The sequence below is a fragment of the Candida pseudojiufengensis genome (genome assembly GCF_024610245.1).
Source record: "Candida pseudojiufengensis strain CBS 10847 chromosome Unknown scaffold11, whole genome shotgun sequence".
Classification (NCBI taxonomy): domain Eukaryota; kingdom Fungi; phylum Ascomycota; class Pichiomycetes; order Serinales; family Debaryomycetaceae; genus Lodderomyces; species Lodderomyces pseudojiufengensis.
This window is the reverse complement of record NW_026261539.1, coordinates 31,089-51,011: the sequence shown is the minus strand read 5'-3', so window position 1 is coordinate 51,011 and position 19,923 is coordinate 31,089. Positions and strand designations below refer to the sequence as shown.

The 19,923-nt window shown below is 25.2% G+C and overlaps 7 protein-coding genes across 7 annotated transcripts; 1 reads left to right on the top strand and 6 right to left on the bottom strand. All coding sequences in view use genetic code 12, as the record gives it.

Annotated features, from left to right (window-relative positions):
• Positions 1–2,838: 2,838 nt before the first annotated feature.
• On the top strand, positions 2,839–7,068 carry KGF55_004774 (ubiquitin-specific protease; the record flags this gene model as incomplete). The annotated part of the gene is made up of 1 exon (XM_051759713.1): positions 2,839–7,068. One exon carries the CDS (start codon positions 2,839–2,841, stop codon positions 7,066–7,068), a length of 4,230 nt encoding a protein of 1,409 aa, XP_051612368.1.
• Positions 7,069–7,098: 30 nt separating this feature from the next.
• KGF55_004773 (putative pantetheine-phosphate adenylyltransferase) lies at positions 7,099–7,995 on the bottom strand (the record flags this gene model as incomplete). Its single annotated transcript, XM_051759712.1, has 1 exon — positions 7,099–7,995. The coding sequence occupies one exon, from the start codon at positions 7,993–7,995 to the stop codon at positions 7,099–7,101; it is 897 nt and encodes a 298-aa protein (XP_051612367.1).
• Positions 7,996–8,475: 480 nt separating this feature from the next.
• RPS10 (40S ribosomal protein eS10) lies at positions 8,476–8,823 on the bottom strand (the record flags this gene model as incomplete). Its single annotated transcript, XM_051759711.1, has 1 exon — positions 8,476–8,823. The coding sequence occupies one exon, from the start codon at positions 8,821–8,823 to the stop codon at positions 8,476–8,478; it is 348 nt and encodes a 115-aa protein (XP_051612366.1).
• A 1,069-nt stretch (positions 8,824–9,892) lies between these two features.
• On the bottom strand, positions 9,893–11,686 carry GYP5 (Gyp5p; the record flags this gene model as incomplete). Its single annotated transcript, XM_051759710.1, has 1 exon — positions 9,893–11,686. The coding sequence occupies one exon, from the start codon at positions 11,684–11,686 to the stop codon at positions 9,893–9,895; it is 1,794 nt and encodes a 597-aa protein (XP_051612365.1).
• A 293-nt stretch (positions 11,687–11,979) lies between these two features.
• On the bottom strand, positions 11,980–13,170 carry KGF55_004770 (uncharacterized protein; the record flags this gene model as incomplete). Its single annotated transcript, XM_051759709.1, has 1 exon — positions 11,980–13,170. The coding sequence occupies one exon, from the start codon at positions 13,168–13,170 to the stop codon at positions 11,980–11,982; it is 1,191 nt and encodes a 396-aa protein (XP_051612364.1).
• A 764-nt stretch (positions 13,171–13,934) lies between these two features.
• Positions 13,935–15,236, bottom strand: GAL4 (galactose-responsive transcription factor; the record flags this gene model as incomplete). The annotated part of the gene is made up of 1 exon (XM_051759708.1): positions 13,935–15,236. One exon carries the CDS (start codon positions 15,234–15,236, stop codon positions 13,935–13,937), a length of 1,302 nt encoding a protein of 433 aa, XP_051612363.1.
• A 3,818-nt stretch (positions 15,237–19,054) lies between these two features.
• KGF55_004768 (uncharacterized protein) lies at positions 19,055–19,435 on the bottom strand (the record flags this gene model as incomplete). The annotated part of the gene is made up of 1 exon (XM_051759707.1): positions 19,055–19,435. The coding sequence occupies one exon, from the start codon at positions 19,433–19,435 to the stop codon at positions 19,055–19,057; it is 381 nt and encodes a 126-aa protein (XP_051612362.1).
• Positions 19,436–19,923: the final 488 nt, after the last annotated feature.

Here is a 19,923-nt window from a genome sequence, read left to right as displayed (position 1 = left end):
AGTCACATTATTAATTTAACCTACTGTAGACGATTTAAGTTAAGTTTATCAATTGGTGTATTTGATTGAGGATTTTGAGTTGAAATATAAGTTGCAAACATTATATAGATTTATAATTACATAGATTTAAATTTCAACAATTTAATAACAACAAATTGAGTAAATATAGTATTACCATTTTTATGTCTTGTGAAAATCTTTCTTGCTTTTTACAAAGATTCCCAAGAGTTTGCAAGTAGGTAGTCAATAAATTTTTAAGATTGTTTTAATTGATGGATGAAACAATTTTTTCATTGTAATCAATATTGTTGCAAAAATATTTTTTTTTTTGTTTGCATATTAGTTCATGAAAATTTCATACAAAATACAAGATTCCTGTATTTGCCATAGACTTCTTTCAAATAAATGAGAAATGAAATTAAATTTAATTTATAAGGAAAATGACTTTTGTGCTTTATAAAAATCTATGAGACGAGTAGCGTTTAGTCACAAAATCATATATTTTATAATAATCCAAAGGGAACTAACAATTTACATAGTTTATGTATATCAATCAATCTACTTATAATATAAAATAGTCAAACACTAATCAAAGTATATATTATAAGTAGATTGATTGATATATGTATCCTGTGATTTATTTTCTTCTATTAGAATTTGGTAATACCGTTTCGTAAAATTAAGTTTTTGATGATTATATTTAAATTCTCCAACTATTTCGTACGTTAAACCGATAAATTATTGTCATTGTTTATAGTCATTTATTATTTAGCAATTATTTGAAACCTGATTACTTGTCCCAAGTTATTCCGGAAGATCAGTTTCTAACGAAGAGGTATCAACCATTCGTCGCTGAAATGTACAACTTGGATAATTTAGGTGATACCTCTTCATAGCAAACTGTTCCACCAGGATAACATCAAACAAATATTCAGGTTAAGCTAACTCCCAATGTTTGAAATAAGATTTGCCAAAAGATGTGTAAACGATTCCAACAATTTTTTTCTTTGATTGAAAAATATATTCAAAAGTAAAAATTCAAAATTAGCAAGTGTGTAGTTAAAGTTTGATATTAAATTGATAAATACGAGCTCTATAACTCTTGAGACTGAATAATTGCTTAAATTGATTTAATTTTATTTGATGTTGTTTTAAATTTTTGTTTTTCTAAATGAAGTCATAAACTCTTTTAAAATTGAAGTAATTAAATAATTTAAACCTTACTTTCCCTGACTACTTTTAACTTGTGTACCAATTAATGAATCCAGTAGAATATAATATTAATAAAATATTGAATAGCTGAAACTCTTAATCATACGTTTATTTCTCAAATACATCCATTTCTTTAGATGAGTCACAAACCTGCCAAGAGGTAATAGTCATCAGTTTACAGCTATTATCAGTGCTTTGGAATGCTTGAGAATGTCAAGATGTAAATGGTAGGACATTTCATAGTCAATAACAATTACATGGATTCCCGAAATTCATATGCATTCGACAGCACTATTAATAACTGACTGACAACAAATTATCTCTTCACATATTAGTAATTCAGCTAATCAATGGAATATTTTTTAGAACATTTATCCAACATTTGTTGAACCTTTTAATTGTATCAGTTTTGACTTACCGAACATCTTTGATTTTACTATTAAGTGTTTAACATTTAATAAATATTCAATCCTCTTTACTTTACCTTTTGAATTTCTTTAATAAAATGAATTTCTCAACCCATTCTTTTGTAGTATTATTGTTTGATGTAATATAAGTGATATATAATATAGGTAAGATAAGAAAGAATATTATAAATTTTCTTTTTTTGGTGAATTATGTGTTTATTTATATTACATATTTTTTACGTGTCTATGGTGTGTGTGTGTCGCATTATTTTAATTTCACATAAATCTTAACACGACAGAAACGTTGATCAAGTTTTCCATAGCAATTAGATAAGATAAAAAATTAAAGTAGTGTAATTTGACTCAGTTTGTTACTAACATTAAGATAAACTACGTAATCAATTTAGACTTCATAATATTCCAGAACTACTTAGTCGTATTAATGTTGAGATTAATAAAGTAGATCCTAATTAACTTTTCATTCTAGAAAGTATAACCAATTAAGCCTATACTTAAAGAGGATCAGTTACAATTGGTTTATTAGTTGTTAGTTGTTAGTAGTTAAGTATATATGATGTAATGTACTACTAATATTAATATTATGTACTGTTAAGAAAGAGAGAGAGATCATTTATTTTTTTAACACATAGACTACTTAAGTATTGTTTCATAGTAGAATAGTCAACTTATTTTGAACCAATTTCTTCTAATTTAATCAACTTTTTACTACTTATTTCTCTTATAATCAGTAATAATTGAGTATATCTTCTATAACTAATTCAATAGATCCATCAATCATCTAATAAGATCTTAATAATTGTTGTTTAAGTAAAATTTAAGTACTTAAAATTATATAATAATAATTTAAATTTGTGATTTTTATAAAGGGGATCAAATATTATTATTTATTATTAATATTATAATATAATATAGACAACATTTCATCAACACTCCATATACATCAACAATTCAATTAACAAACTATCAGATCAATTACATTGAATTGATAATCATCTACATTGCATTTTTAAATTTTCATATAGAAAGGAAAAAGAATTCATTCATACTTATAATTTATTTGATTTTATTGCCACAATTAAATACGAATTAAATCAAGGGTGTTAAAATCAATAAAGCATCAACATATCAAAGAAACATTTTCATATTAAAAACATTTATTTTGAATCATACATATATACAGACAAACATTTTATAAACAATGGATAATAATCAAGATTATTATAATAATAATAATAATAAAAAAAGATCATTATATTCTGATGATCCAATTGATATAGAAAGTACAACTGATGAATATGTTGATGAAGATATATTACCAAATGATAAAAATCAAAAATTAACAAATAATCAAAGAATATATTATAATAATAATAACGGTAATAATGAAGAAGAAGAAGAAGATGATGATTCAAGTCCTGATATAGTTGATATTACTGGTGATATAGAAGATCAAGTTGGAGTTAATGATGATGATAATGATGAAGATGATGATGAAGATGAAGACGATGACGAAGATGAAGAAGACCAAGAATTGGAAGAAATAGGGATGGATGAAGTACAAATAGTAGATAATAATGGGAATTTAATAGAAGTTGTAAATAATAATGATCAAAATCAAACTAATGGTAATGGATATAATCATCAAACTAATCAAGCTAATTTAAATTACAGATCAAAGAAACAGCTACCACAACAACAACAACAACAACCAAATAATAAAGCATACCCTAATGCAAATGAATTTAATGAATTAGCTTCAAAATTATTAAAACCAATTCCTGATTTACCAATAAAAGATCAAACTCATTTTGTATGGGAAATTAAAGATTGGGCATCAATTGTAAGAAATGAAAAAATAAGATCACCAAAATTTAAATGTGGAGAATTTGAATGGAATATTTTATTATTTCCAACTGGTAATAATAATCATAGTAATATGATTTCTATATATATGGAACCAATTCCTCCAAAAAATGAAGAAACTGGTGAACTTTTGGATGAAAATTGGTATGTTTGTGCACAATTTGGTATTGATTTTTGGAATCCTTTACATCCTGATGCTCATTTTCCAAATCAAAGTTCTCATAGATTTAATAAAGATGAAACTGATTGGGGTTTTAGTTCATTAATTGATTTAAGAACTTTAACAACTTCAAAAAATTTAAAAACTCAACCAAGTTTGTTTCCAATATTAGAAAATAATCAATTAAATATTACTGGTTTTATTAAAATTATAGATGATAGTTCAACAGGTGTACTATGGCATAATTTTAATAATTATGATTCAAAATTAAATTCTGGATATGTTGGATTAAATAATCAAGGTGCAACATGTTATTTAAATTCTTTATTACAAAGTTATTTTACAACAAAATTATTTAGAAAATTAGTTTATCAAATACCAACTGATCAAAAAAAAAATACTGCTACTGTTGCTTTAGCTTTACAAAGAATATTTTATTTATTAACTAATTCAAATGATCCAATTGGTACAATGGAATTAACAAAATCTTTTGGTTGGGATTCTTCAGATGCTTTTACTCAACATGATGTTCAAGAATTAAATCGTATATTAATGGATAAATTAGAAACTGCAATGAAAGGAAGTTCAATTGAAAAAGGTTTGAATGATATTTTCGTTGGTAAAATGAAATCTTATATAAAATGTGTTAATGTACCATATGAATCATCAAGAGTTGAAGATTTTTGGGATATTCAATTAAATGTAAAAGGTTGTAAAAATCTTGAACAATCATTTAAAAATTATATTGAAATTGAAATGTTAGATGGAGAAAATAAATATCAAGCAGGTGAAGAATTTGGTTATCAAGATGCTAAAAAGGGAGTTGTATTTGAAAGTTTCCCACCAGTTTTACATTTACAATTAAAAAGATTTGAATATGATTTTATGGTTGATGATTTAGTTAAAATTGATGATTTTTATGAATTTCCTGATAAAATTGATTTAAAACCATTTTTAGATGAAGATTTACCAGATAATATAAAAAATCAAAATTGGAATTATAAATTACATGGTGTATTAGTACATCAAGGAACAATTTCAAATGGTCATTATTATGCAATGATAAAACCAAATTCTTCAGATAATACATGGTTAAGATTTGATGATGATAAAGTTTGGAAAGTTACACCAACAGAAGTATTTAATGAAAATTTTGGAGCAATGGAAATTAATAATAAAATTTCAATGACAAGATTAGAACAACAAGAACATTTAATAAGAAGAGTAACTTCAGCTTATATGTTAGTTTATTATAGAGAAATTGAATTAAATAATATTTTACCCGCGGATGACGTTGAAATAAATTCATATATTCCTAAACATATATCTGATCAAATACAAAATGAATTAGAAGAAAAACAAAGAATTGAAAAAGAAAGAATTGAAGCTTTATATTATACTAATGCTAAAATTATAAATATTGATACAATTAATAATAATTTAGGTTGTGATTTAGCATTAGATGCAACTTTAGAAAGATCTTTTGAAGAGAAACTTGTTGGTACATTAAGTGATCCAAAAATTTTTAAAGTTAGAAAAGATAGTAAATTAAAAGATTTAGTTGAACAAATTGGTGAATTTTTGGGGTATGATAAAAATTCTAAAAATTTTAGACTTATTGTTACATGTCATCGAAATAATCATACAAGTAGATTAGATATTCCAGTTAATGAAAATATATATGATCTAACAATTAATAATATTTATGGGAAATTATTTAATAGAAAATATGATGAAATGGTATTTTTTATTGAAGAATTAAATAAAGATATTAATAATATTAATCAATTAACTACAGAACCTACAAATAAAATTAATCCAATTGATTTTGAATTTGATGATGTTTTTAATAAAATTAAATCTGTTGGTACTAAAACCTTGGAAAATATGGAATTTAAATCAATTGATGAATTTTCTGGTAATATTATTATATTTATAAAATATTTTGATCCAATTTCTCAAGAAATTAGAACTTTATCTCATATAACAGTATCAACTCAAGATCAAGTTGGAATTATAATTGAACCTGTTAGAAAAATTTTAAATTTTAATCAAGATATTGAATTTGATTTATATGAAGAAATTTCACCTCATAAATTAGAAAAATTAGATCCAAATATAAATTTTGATAAACAAGAATTAAGTAGTGGAGACATTATAACTTTTCAAATTTCAAATGTTGAAAAATTAGTAAAAGATGATCAACAATTTAAAAATTTAAAAGAATATTACAGGTTTTTGGAAACTCGTCATCGTATAAGAGTTAAACCTTTTAATGCAAATATATCTGATGAAGATTCAGATTATGTTGAAGATGAAGAGGAAGAGAAAGGGGAACAATCAAAAGAAGAAAAAGATCAAGTAATTAAATCAGAAACTATTAATGGTCAAGATAATGATGAAGAAACTATAAAACAAATTGAAGAAGCTAAAAAATTAAGTAAAAGTTTTGAAATTTGGGTATCATCCAATTATAATTATCAAGAATTATCAAAAATATTATCAAAACATATAAAATGTGATCCTGAATATTTAAAAATTTTTGCAATAAGTAATAATGGTACAAGATATCCACTCAAAACAAATTCTTATTTATCACAATTTTTACCAAGACAATCTTCAATAAATCATATATATGATTTTGAATATGAAATTTTAAATATTAAAATAAAAGATTATGAAAATTTAAAGAATTTTAAAGTAAATTGGTTTAATAATCTTTTACAATTACAACTGTTTGAATTATTAATTCCAAAAAATGGAACTGTAAGAGATATTATAAATAAATTATTACATAAAGTTCAAGTTCCCGAGACAAGTTTAAAACATTTATTATGTTATAGTGGTTTCAATCATAAATTTGATGAAATTTTAAGATTTGATAAACCTGTTTCACATTTACGTCATGAATGTGAAATATATGTTGGTATATTTCCAGGAGAAGTTGAAGCATTAGTTGAAAATGATATTGTTAAAAGATTTATAGATCATGATATTGATATAAATATAGAAGAAGAATTTAAAAATGATGAATTTACTAAGCAAGAATATTTAAAAGTTTCAGAAAATATAAAGAATCTTAATTTAATACCTGCTTTCCATTTTCATAAACATAGTACAAATCATCATGGTGCACCATTTATATTAACAATTTTCCCTAATGAAAATATTATTGAAACAAAAGAAAGATTAAGAAAAAAATTAGGATTAGGTTTACAAGCTTTTGAAAAAATTAAAATTGCTTTAGCAAATTCTCAAGATAAAGGAATTTATTTAGATTTAAATGACGAAGGCCTAAAAATTTTTGATAAAACTGGTAATGGAGATTTAAGTTTAGCTTTAGATCATCCTGATAGAAATCCAAAACGTCAATCACAATATGATAAAGGAATATCTATTAAGTGAAGAACCTACTTAGTTAGTTATGTTTAATGGTCAATTAATATTTTCTAATTGTTTTAATTTTTTTAATTCTCTTTCTCTTATATCTGTTGAACTTAATTTCCCCTTCCATAAATTATTTTCATTACTGTTTTTATCTCCAATAACTTTTATTGCAGTTATATCTAATTTTTTAAAACCATGATCTTGTCTATATTTATTTACAAATTCTCCACCTTTTAAAGTTTCATGACTTATAATTAAACTATTTATATTTGGTAAATATCCAGTTGGACCACAAATATCATTAATTTCATAAATTTCAAATCTTAAATTTAAATCATCAAATATTATATCTAAAAATTGAATAACTGATTGTTTTCTTTTGGTGAAGGTTTCTAAAACTTCTTTAAATTTTTTATTTTTGAGTAATTCATTACCTGTTATTCCTATAATCATTCTTTTTAATGTAAGAAAATATGCCATTGATAATAAAATTTTATGACCATCATGTAAATGATCAAATGTTCCTCCAACAGCAGTAGTTTCAAATTGTTTGGAAATTTTTGAACAATTTGAATCTAGTTTTACCTCACTTAATTCAGTATCGATTTCAGTTATCGGTATTGGTAAATTTTGCAAGTCATTTTCTTTTGATGATATAAAAATATGATTCCAATTTTGTAATAACTTTTTATATTTTGAAAAAGATATATTAAAAATTATATTAATTTGAAAATTATAATCTTCAAAATTAAATTTATTTATTTCATTTCTTATTAAATTATAATAATTATATAAAATATCATTTAAATTTGTTACATTTTTTATTGGTTCTTTTATTAATACATCTAATCTATTTGATCCTATAATTTTGGGTATTATTTGTTTAATTAGATTACTATAGTCTAGTTCTAGTGGGTTTTGGATAATTATTACTGGATTGGGCATTGGATTTGTGTATGGTGTGAGTTGATGCTGTTGTTATGATTGATTATTTGATGATGTTATTTTGATAATGATTTGAAAGATTGTAAATAAAATGCGTTATCTAAATTTAAATATTCCACGCGGAATTTAGATTCTACATACATTTGAAACACCACAACTTATGAAATCACTGCAGTGTTGAGAGATAAGCAATTTGAAATTTGAATGAATAGTTTCACCATGATAATTATCCAGGTGATTGGATGTTCACATTCTTTTGGTTCTTTATCATGTAGTTGATGGGACGGTTTTTTGCAACCAATACAATGAATCCGAAAACTTTCACCAAATCCAATCTATGCCAACCAATACATCCTCTACAATTGAAAAACTTCTAATATTTTACACATTTTTTCATTAAATTATATAACTAAAAATAGAACCACCAAACATTGAAAACAAAATTATTATATATATTTTTTATTCATTTACTAATGTTCTTTAATCTCTACCTCTTCTGAAACCACCTCTTCTTGGAGCACCACCTCTTTGTGGTCTTTGTCTTTCAGCAGGAGCATTCTTTAATCTAGTTAATGGTAAAATTCCTTCTGGGATATTTAATTCTTGTCTTAAAAATTCTACACCTGAATCAGTTAAAGTGTAGTAATAATATTGCCATGAAAATTGAGTATGAACGTAACCTTTTGAAGTTAATGATTGTAAAGCTTTAATAACATATAAATTTTTAGTATCGATTTCATCATGTTGAATTTCGAAATTTTTTGGAGCTACAAGAACACCTTCTTGGAAAAGATGTTGATGGATTTTTTTTCTTTCACTATTTGGCATTAACACTAGTTTTAAGTTAGTATATAAGTTCAAGACGATTTGATCGAACAATTTTCATAAGAAGTTTATGAAGGTGTGGAAATCCTTAAAAGTTGGGTTTAACGAATTCAGTCACTGACTCTCACATTCGACATTTGCTAAATCATTGATTCTAGAAAATAGTTGTAGTATCATTGTCACTTCCATATCATCAAATTTGATGGTACCACATAATGATAACTAAAATGATCTTTGACATTTTGTGTGGTGGTTGCTGGATAGTCTTATCGATTTAATCTCCCGTTGATCTTGATTGAATGAATTTATCTCGATATGATTTTTACAATTGCGTTCTTGGTCAGAATGATGATAATTGAGATGTTCGACATATACATTATCCCAAGTGGTCTCAGGATTACTTCATTTATTTTGAATTTATCATGGTGCTTTTATTTCGTATTCGTCTCATTCTCTGAAAATGACCCCATTTGTTTTTTTTCCAATTTAAACTTCTCTATAATTGTTCTATTCTCTTGACGATATCTAGTTGAACATACTTTTGGCGTTGACTCAAATTTGAATATGGTTGTTGTTGATCAATCTATTGATATGTGATTTTTTAATAAATTTTTCATATAATTGTTAGTATCAATGTCGCACAAATTAATTATTTCATGTTAGGGCAAAAACCCTAATCATATGTGTCGAGAACAAATCAATGTTAAAAAAAAACATTTTGGGACGTTGATAACGCTAAAAAAAGTCAGGGAAAGTTTATAATTATTAGCTCCAGTCTAAGTAAAGATAATTGTAAGGGTTTTGAAAATCATGAGCTGAAAGGGCCAACAAGACTGGATTTAAAGTAGTGTAACAAGAAGTGATTTTTATTTCGCATCATATTGGATTTAACATAGAATGAATATGATGCTATGTTAGAACCTAGTATGGTGTTAAAAAATAATTACTTCTTGTTTCATGTGTTCATTTTTTTTTCAAAACTAACTGTTGATTAAATCAATAGTCTTACATATGAAATGGTTAAATTAGTGATCTACACAACTTGAAATTTAATTCATAATCATTAAACTATTTAACTCCATCTAAACCATGTATTATTTTTTTGAAAATCTTTTAATTGTTGACTCAATATAGCATCTTCTTGTAATAATTTTTCAATTTCATCTTCTAAATTAGCAGTTTTATTAACTTCGTCAGCATTTACTTTTAATAATTCTTCAATTTCATTTTCAATTGAACTTGGTAAATTCGCCGTTGAATTTTCATCAATTGTTTTTAATTCTAAATTTTCAATATCTGTTTTTAATTGTTGAATTTCTTGATTTAATTCATCATTTTCATTATTTATTTCAGGTAATGAAACTTTTAAATCAATCATTGCTTGTACAATATCTATATGATTATGATTTAAATTCATAAATTTAAATTCTAATTGTTTTAATTGTTTACGTAATTTACCATTTTCTTCTTGATATTTTTCAATATCTTTTAATTTTAATTCTTCATTTTCACAACATTGATTAAATTTAGATTCAAATTTGGCTAATTCTGTGGGGTCAATATTAATTTTCATTGAATCAGTTACAAATTCATCAAGTTTATAATAATCCATATCATTTATTGTAGGGATGTTACTTGATGATTTTCGTAACAAATTAAGCTTACCACCAGTACTACTACTGTTGGCTGATGTCTTCGTTGTATCTTTGTCTCTAATATATTTGGGACTAACGTAAACATTAAACAATTTATCCTTTAAATATTCTAGTAGTCTATCAAAATTCAAATTAAGTAATATATTTTCATTTTGAATCATTAAATTTACTGCAAATTTTAATATTGATTCCATACCTTGAGTAATTATAATATCATAAATTCTTAAAACCATATTTAATGGAAATTTATAAGCAAAAAATGTTAAAAACCATTGACTTGCATACATTGATGATTTAATTCCCAGTTTTGTTAAATGATTATATAAAATTGGTGAATAATTAGCTAAAAGACAATCAAATTCATATAATAATAAATGTAATCCTTTCATTTCAGGACAAAATAAATCTCTTAATTGATATTCTTTCATTAACATAACTAATAAACAAAAACATTCACTTTCATCCATATTCATTATTAATGGTACAGCTATAAAAATCATACCTTGAGTATATCCAACATCTGGATCATATATTGAATAAGCTTTTATAACATTAAATAATTCATTTGCTTTATCAACACTTTCTAAATTTGTGAAAAAACTTGTTCTTGTTAAATCTCGCTTTATAGCTTTTTCATGAATTGAAGTTTCTTGTTTTAATAACCTATAAAAATCTTCTAAATTTGAATCTTTGGATTTAGTTACAATTTGCCAAATTATACCTCTAATTTCTTTTGGAATTCCTAAATTTATTAAATTATTTAATTGTTCTGATTTATTGTTAACTATATAATCATAATTATCAACAACTTGAGTCCAAAAATCCCAATCAATATTATAATCAGTTTGATAAGTTCCAACTGTATTTTTTATATGATTAAATGTATTTTTAATATTTTCATATCCATTTTCAATTGATTTTTGTATTGTTGATTCTTTATTATTAAATTTTATAGATAGTATATTATGTTTTGATTGTAGTAAATAATTTGAAGTAGATTTATCATAAGAACTTTGAATTGAACTTATATTTGGTGAATTATCATTTAAATTTGAATTTGAATTTGTAGATTCGGATTTAATGGGTGAGTCCAAATGTAGTATGGATTGAATTGGTTCTCGAGAAGGTAGAATTGGAGTAGTTGTGGTTTGATCTATATCTTCTGGTACTATTGAAACTTTTGTTACTTCTACTTCTTCTTCTGTTGCCATATTTTGGTATTCAGTTTTTGGTGTTGCCTATTTTTGTTATTATTAAATTTATGATCAGATAAACTTTAAATTCGGGTATATTTTTGTGTCGTGTCAAAATTACAAATGTTTCAGAAATTGTAATCACTTGGTCCCAGTTTGAAAATTCGATATTTGTACGTAAATGGATTGAAGCCCTTCATAAACTGTTATTGATGGATGTGAGAGCTAACATCGTTGCCCAAAGGTCGAGGATCTCAGGTTACGATAGATACAAGTATTACTTAAACATATTTATTATTTATACACAATAATTAACTAGATGAAACCCAATGATAATCATCACCATCATTTATACTTATCATTTGTTGCACTGGCATAAACTCATTTATAGGTCTTACTACTTCATTTAAATGATCACGTAATTCATCAGATGAATTTGTACTCAATATATCAGCATCACTTGTACAAGAATATTCTTCATTAAAAGAACTTAAAATATCAACATCTTCTAAATTGGAGATAGGTTCTTGTGTAGCTTTCACGACATTGAGTGAATCTTCCTCTTCGATTATAATACCACCACTTATACCTTTCTCCATACATAATCTTTCCAATCTTTCTTTATCACAATTTGGGAAATGAATTCTAATAACATTTAAAGATTGAATGTATTTCAAAGGTAATTCACCTAAATCAAATAAATTAACTAAATCTGATTTAAAATTTTTCAATTTAGCTTCAAAATTTTTAATATTAAACATCATTTCATCAAAAATTTCTTCTGATAAAATTGTTTCATTTGGAATATTAAAATTAAAACTTATTGGAAAATCTATAAAACAACTAGTGTTTATATTGTTGTTATTTACTAATTCATGATTTGTTGCTGATGATTCGATTTTAGCTAATGATGTGATTATTTGATGATTTTTAGAATTTAATGATAAATTTAATAATAATTTTGAATTAATATTTGAAGGAGTATTATTTAAAAAAGTATTATCTTTTTTATATAATTGATATTTTTCTCTTAAATTATTAAATAATATCTTGTAAGTTTGTTTTACATTTTGTTGATAAATTTTTAACAGAAATTTACTTTGATAAATTTGTGAAAAATTATGATAAATAATTCCATGATTTAATAAACTTAAAATTTTAGATTTTTTATAAAATTTTAAATTTTTTATGGTAGTTTTATAAAATTTTTGTTTAAATTTTGGTTGAAATTTATAATTCCAAGTCTGTGAATATGTAAAGTTTCTTCTTGCTGATGTGGAGAATTGACGTATAAATGGATTAGAACCTTTCCTTTGGTTTACAGGAACAGGTACAGGTACATATGAAGGTTGATGTTGTGATTGTTGTGGAGATCTTTGATGTCTATTTTGTTGTATTTCTCTTTGTATATTTTCAGAAAGTTCATTTATTGCTCTCTGTATACGTCTTGAAATGTCTCTTGTTCTTATTGAGATTTGATGTGTAAATTTGAAAATGTTCATGTTGTGGTAATTCGCTTAATGGTTAGCGGGGTAAAAATTTAGATTAAAATACTGTTATGATACAAGCTGGGTATAGCGAATACTTAAATATTTGAATGATTGAGTTTGAAGTTAAGTCAGTTAGTAACTAAAGTATTGTGTATACTTGTGTTGAAAATGATATGGTGTTAAAAGAAAATTGTGGTTTATAAAGAGATAAGAAAAATTGTTCTTATCAAAGAAATATTAAGGGATTTTGTTGGAAATTAAATCATAAATTTAAAACATGACACTAAATTATATTTCATGACACAAAGTGAAAATAATTGGTGATCCACCATTAGAAGAATAATATTAAGAATCAAATATGTAATTTAGATGAAAGCATGAGGGTGGGATAGTAGCTTTTGTAGGAGATGCAATAGCCCAAGTTTTGAGTTTGGAAAGACCAAGTGCTTTCCCAAGGCTCCGAAAGTAGTTATAAGAGCTTTTAGTTCACGTTCCCGCTTTTCGGATTTTGCAACTGGTAGTGAAACTCATAAAAATTATACCCTTCATCAACCGTACTTAATCTTTACGAAATTCATCTAGATGTTTGAGATTTGCTAAAGAGCGTTGATCAAAAGATACTGGTATATTTTTTCATTACTCAATTAACATTTTTTGTATATTAAACCAAAACCAATATTATAAAATAGTAAAAATGAAATTAAAAACATAAAACTAAGCTAAAACTCATTCTATAACTTTTCATCAAAAGATCAAAAACCGTTAGTGGAATACTATTAGACGTTAATTTGTTCATCTAAAACATCAAATATTAAATCAAAATTAGTTGAATTTAAATCATTTAATCCATTATTATTATTATTTCCTTTACTAGTTGTATCATTTAAATTTTGTAAATTAAATAAACTTGTTAAATTCCAATCATTTATTGAAGTTTCTTTACCATTTTCTAATTTTATTTTTTTAAATTTTGGAGTATCTTCTTGATCTTGATCTAGTTCATGTTCCTGATGTATTTGTTGTTGATCGTGATTTGATTTACTTATCATTTCATTATGTAAAGAATTTAAACTTAATATTGATGATGGTGAAGTTAACATTGAATTTTCATTTGTTGGATTCATTGAAGTTTGAAAAAATGATGATGATGAATTAGATAAAAAGTTGTCATTATCATTGTATTGATTTGATGATTCATTAGTGTGATGATTCGTGTGAAGGAATGAGTCAAACAATTCTTTATTACTATTATTATTATTACTCTTATTGTCTTTGTAAGAAGTTGGGATATTATTAAGTAGGAAACTGTCTATAATCTCTTGTTTGATTTTAGATTTATTAATTGAAAAATTGTAAGGCTGTTGATCAAGTGTAGTGGCTATTGTTTTTGAATGAATGGGATGTGATTTGGATTGTTGTAAAGGTGGGAATGATGTTAAAAAATCATCTTCAGTAGGTGATTGTACTAATGATTGTGGTTCTGTTTGAAAGTGTTGAAAATCATAATTATTTAGACTTTGATTATGTTGTTCATTATTTGCATTTTCCTTTTGATGAATTTGTTGACCTGGTTGTACTATATCATTTGTATTTTCTATCCCAATATCAATTTTGACTTCACTATTATGTACCTCTTCCTCTCTTAATTTTTCTTTTATTGGTTTTAATTTTTGTTCATATTTTTCAAATTCATTATCATTACTCAAGATTTCATCAATATTTATAGAATTTGGTAAAATATAATTCATAATTTCTTCTAATTTTGATAATTTATTTTCAACTTCAGTTAAATGAGCTCTTGTTAACGGTGATCTTATAGTTCTTGGACTATATGAACAATTCCATTTATGTTGAATACATTTTGAACATTGTGGAAATTCTTTTGAACATTTTAATTTTCTTTTCCTACATGAATCACAAGCTTGTTCTATAATTGGGGATGTGGAAGATGGTTGATTTATGGTTGATGATGAGGCTGTTGATGATGTTGGTAATGCATCTTGTTTGACGTTGCATTGTTCTTGTTGATCATTGCTTGTTGTTTGCGTGTTGGTTTCATTATTTAATTTTGAATCCATGATTGATTTAAAACAATGCAATCTAGTCTCTGTTGGTCTGTAGATTTGATCGCTAAGATGTCAAATTTACCAAATTGGTCTGTCCTTGTCAATTGTTTTTATATTTCAAATCAAATTTAAGACGGGTATTCTGGGTGATAAATGGATTCTAGTTTATTTATTACCGTTTGAAAATTTAAAATTTGATTTTTTTATTTTTCTTCAATTAAAATAAAAAAACCCCTAAAATAATAAAAGTTTAAATTAAATTAAATTAGGATTAGCAATTATCTTTGATAAGTAAATTAATGTATGTATAATCACTTGTTGATTCAATTGAAAAATTTTTAATATAATAGATGAAAAGCTGATGAAGATAATAGTTGAAAGAATAAAAGATTTTGAAAATTTTAAAATTAATAATCAAACAAATATAATTTTAAGTTTGTAATTCCAAATAAATACAACAAAAATTTTTAAGGTTTTTAAAATTTGGTGCACAAAATTATCATGAATTATTCAAAAATTTGTAATGAGTAAATCAACTTTCTCTGTAATCTCTTTTAATATGTTAGAGATTATGAGCTTATATTATAATTGTATTTAGTTACCTGTATTTAGTTACCTGTATTTAGTTAACAGAGAAAGTTGAAGTGAAAACGTTTTATAAATTAGTTCGTAGAAAAAATCATATCATTGATAAACGTTTAAATCTCATGTCATAAAAAAAACAACAATCTAAGTGTATCATACTTGAGATTAAAGGGATTGAGAGATTTTCAACTTTATATTTTGATCAGAATTTATTAAAACTTATTCCTTGCTAGCAATAAATTATTAAATAAATCATACGGTTGTTTCACGTTGATCTTTTTCTTATCGATAAATTAATTAATTGCTTGATAAAGCTTAAAAGATAAAATTTTATACTAGTATTTGATGACTACTAGACTAAAAATAGAGTAATTCAATGATCCTGCTAATGCAAGGTATTCATCAGCATCACTTTTGGAATTATAAAAGGAGTTTAAACTCCTTAGCTTAAATAATTGTAACCAAAAAGAGGGGAAATCTGAAAATATAAAATTTTTTTTGTTCAACAAATTTTTTTTATAATTTTATTATTTTAATCAATAATATACAACTAATCTTTCTAGTAGTAATTATTAATTCCACTTCAAAAATAGGTTAAGATGCTATACTAAATATGAGCTTGACTGTACGCCTTTGCACTCATCCACTACAAATTTTTTGCTGTTACATTCAAACTAATTAGACTTTTAATTTGTAGTTCCAATTAAAAAAAAAAAAAAAAAAAATAATTAAAATTAAAATTTCGGACTTTTTTTTGTGTAATTTTATTTAATCATTTATTTAGCAGTGATATAAAAAAATTTATTGTTTATTTTAAGATCGGTTATATACGATTATCCTTTTTTCTTTTCTTTTTTTTTTTCAGACTTGTCACCAAAATAACAATTAGAAGCGATATAGCTGAAAGCTAGTATAATGATTTGTAATCAAAATGCCAACTCTTGTAGTTTTACTTCTAATTCCGTTAGTCTTAATATATTGCCAATGACAATTACTTTTAAAGAAATAAAAAATAGCCCATAGTCTATTCAAGTTCACTAGATAGAGTGTAGATAATGTAAGTATTTTTTTTGGTCTCAGCAAAGCCAAATCTCTTAAACTTGTCATTAAAAAATTGTGACTCAAAAAGCTTGCTCATAGCGAGATGAGGGAGACCTTGAAAAAGAAAATGGGCGCTTTCCTCAAATTACCATTAGGACGTGTATTGATTTTATTAAGTCAAAGAATTAATTACGCTGGCAATACCTACTGAAATTGATTATAATTTATAGGTAAGATAGCGTCATGTTTAAATTATCACCAAATCGAGATCGCGTTATACATCGATTACAAAATCCATGAATGCAGATACATTCCTACTGCGTCAAATGATAACGTGTACCTTACGTAAATTCCATCAATTCAAATGATTAAGCGATGATTGAAGACGATATGCAAAACAATATTGGAATTTATTTTGTTCCAATAGTAATAATTAATCCGAGACAATCAGATCCATTTTCTTGGCAGAGAAAAATAAATTTTTCCGAGAGTATTATTTGATAATATGCTCTTTTCTTTTATTATGTGTTTATTTTTATGATAGGTTAAGTATACGAGCGAGCGAGTAAGATGTAAGATTATAGAATATTTGTATGAGTTGTAAATTTATACGTGAGTTTACTAATAAATTAGAATTCTCGATTGCATTTGATAAATACAATTTATCCCGTTTTAAATGTATGGCATAGTTCTATAATTGTTTAAATCATTTGATTATAGAAATAAAGTGCAAAATCGATCTCGGATTAATTTTTTTGTGAATAAATACTATATAAGTTAAGATCATATGTTTCAGGTAAAACCGATCAAGAAACTATAGATGAGTTTTGTTTGATATGAGTTGTCATTCAACCAAGATTTCAATTCAATTTTGACATGAAGCTTTCCGCACACTCCGTAGAACTTTAATTTGATAAAGACTTTGATTGAAGTAACTCCTTAAACAATATTCCATTCAATCGATAGATTTAAGAATTTAAACTGAAAGCTGAAAATTGCAACACAATCTAAAATTAAAAATTTTAAATCGAAAAAGTCAAAAAATTTAAATTTGGATTTCAACCAATAGCCACTTATAGTACAGAGATAGAAGTAAGTGAGGAGACGACATAGATATATATCGGCGTGTTATAAAAATTGCTTTTGCAATACAAAATGTTTAATATTAAACTCTCCCTGAACTCGCTTCCTCTTGACTTATGGTAGTGTCTTTCTTTCTACTAGATTGAAATCTCATCGAATTTAAATCTTATTGTTAAAAATTTTTATTGTGACTAAAAATCTAAAGTTTAAATTCTACACCACTTTTTTCATTGGGCTAATCCATTGTTAAAATGTCTTAGTCTGATGTAGGTTAAATCTGGGGGGATAAATTGAAGTACTTGAAAGAACCAAACTTGTCAAACAGCAAATTCAAAAACCCCCGACTCGAATAATAGGGTCAAAGAAAAAGGAATGGTGGCAGTATTCTCCAATTTTTTTAATTGAAAAAGTCCCCAATTTTCGTGTTTTTAAATGTATTGTTGTATTTTGTTTGACATTTCTTTTCTATGGTTACATAGATGTCGTCTGCTGAAGACATTTTAATAAAGGGAGTAGTTTTTGCACGCAAAAATAAATATGAAACAACGACATGTTATATTATGTTGGTAGAAATTTGCCGATTTCTCATTGAAAAATAACATAGGAAGGTTGTTTGAAGAAACTATTGTGTGTCATTGAATGATATATCCTGACATCATTATCGCTCAATTTCTAAGTTCAAATAATATAAAGGAGATGCTTGAAAATTAACTATAATGTCATAAATCCACAGTTTAGACACATGAAACGCAAACTTAATAAAGTTGCAAAATAAAAATTATAAACCAAAAATTTGGCAGCAATTTTTATTGATCTAGAATATTGACAAAACTATTATTTTACAACTATTGTGAAATCATAACTTTACAATAATATCAGTTGTTTATTTGAGAATTGTACAAGGGTAAGAAGACAGTATAGACACAAGAAGGGCTGAGATAGGGTAAGCCAATTTAGAGCAACTCTACTTTTCAACAATATAATAATGTTTGACTACAATTAGAAGAAGAAAATCAATTGATGATTGAATGATATCTTCGGTTGTTTCAGATTGATGTATAGTAAATTTATTTAAAATATCTATTTAAGATTTATATCAAAATTTAAACTATCAATTTAATTTAAAATAATCCAATAAAAATAGATTGAGTATCAGATAAATAATAAATTTGTTGGGTTTGTTCAGATTGATTACCATAAATATTATGATCACCAGAATGATCATTATTATACCAACCAGAAAAAGCAGCAGGTTCATCACTAGATTGAACTAAAACTCCAACTGCACCTTCAGGTCTATCAAAATATTGTCCATTATTTTCAGCGTTTTCAATTTCAACATCTGGTTTACCTAAAGTATTTTTATCTAATTCTTTTAAATCATAAATCCAATTAATTTTAATACCAGTTTGTTTTTGATCTTTTGATAATTTTTTAGTTGATTTAGTGATTTTTAAAGCACGATCTGTGACATTACCAGTTTTTAAATCAAGAACAACCATTTTTTAATTATTTGAAATTCAATTGGGAAATATGAGTATAAAGAATGGTAAAAGAAGAAGAAGAAGTAAATTTCATTCAAATTTGCTATAGATTGCTCTATATATATAGACAATATTTACAATAATTCAATAAAAAGGATGGTATATTCGAGAACTTTCAAATGAGTTCAGTGTCATGTTTTAAAAGTTCCACACTCTTTTTTAATGTCATGACATTCAATTTTTGAAAACAAATATTATGTATACGGACGCTAATATATTATTTTGTTTGCTCTCATATGATTATTGATTCAAAACAAATCAAAACTCTTGTGATTTTGATCAAAGAGTTAAAGGAGCTATAAAAAAGCAATATGACAGCTCACCCATTTTGAGGAATGTAAAAAATTTTGAGTTAGTTGTGTTTCCTCGCTGTTCCCCACCGTTCTTCTCTTCAATTTCATTCGATGAGCCTCAATTTTGGGGTAATTTTTACTCCAAAATACTCT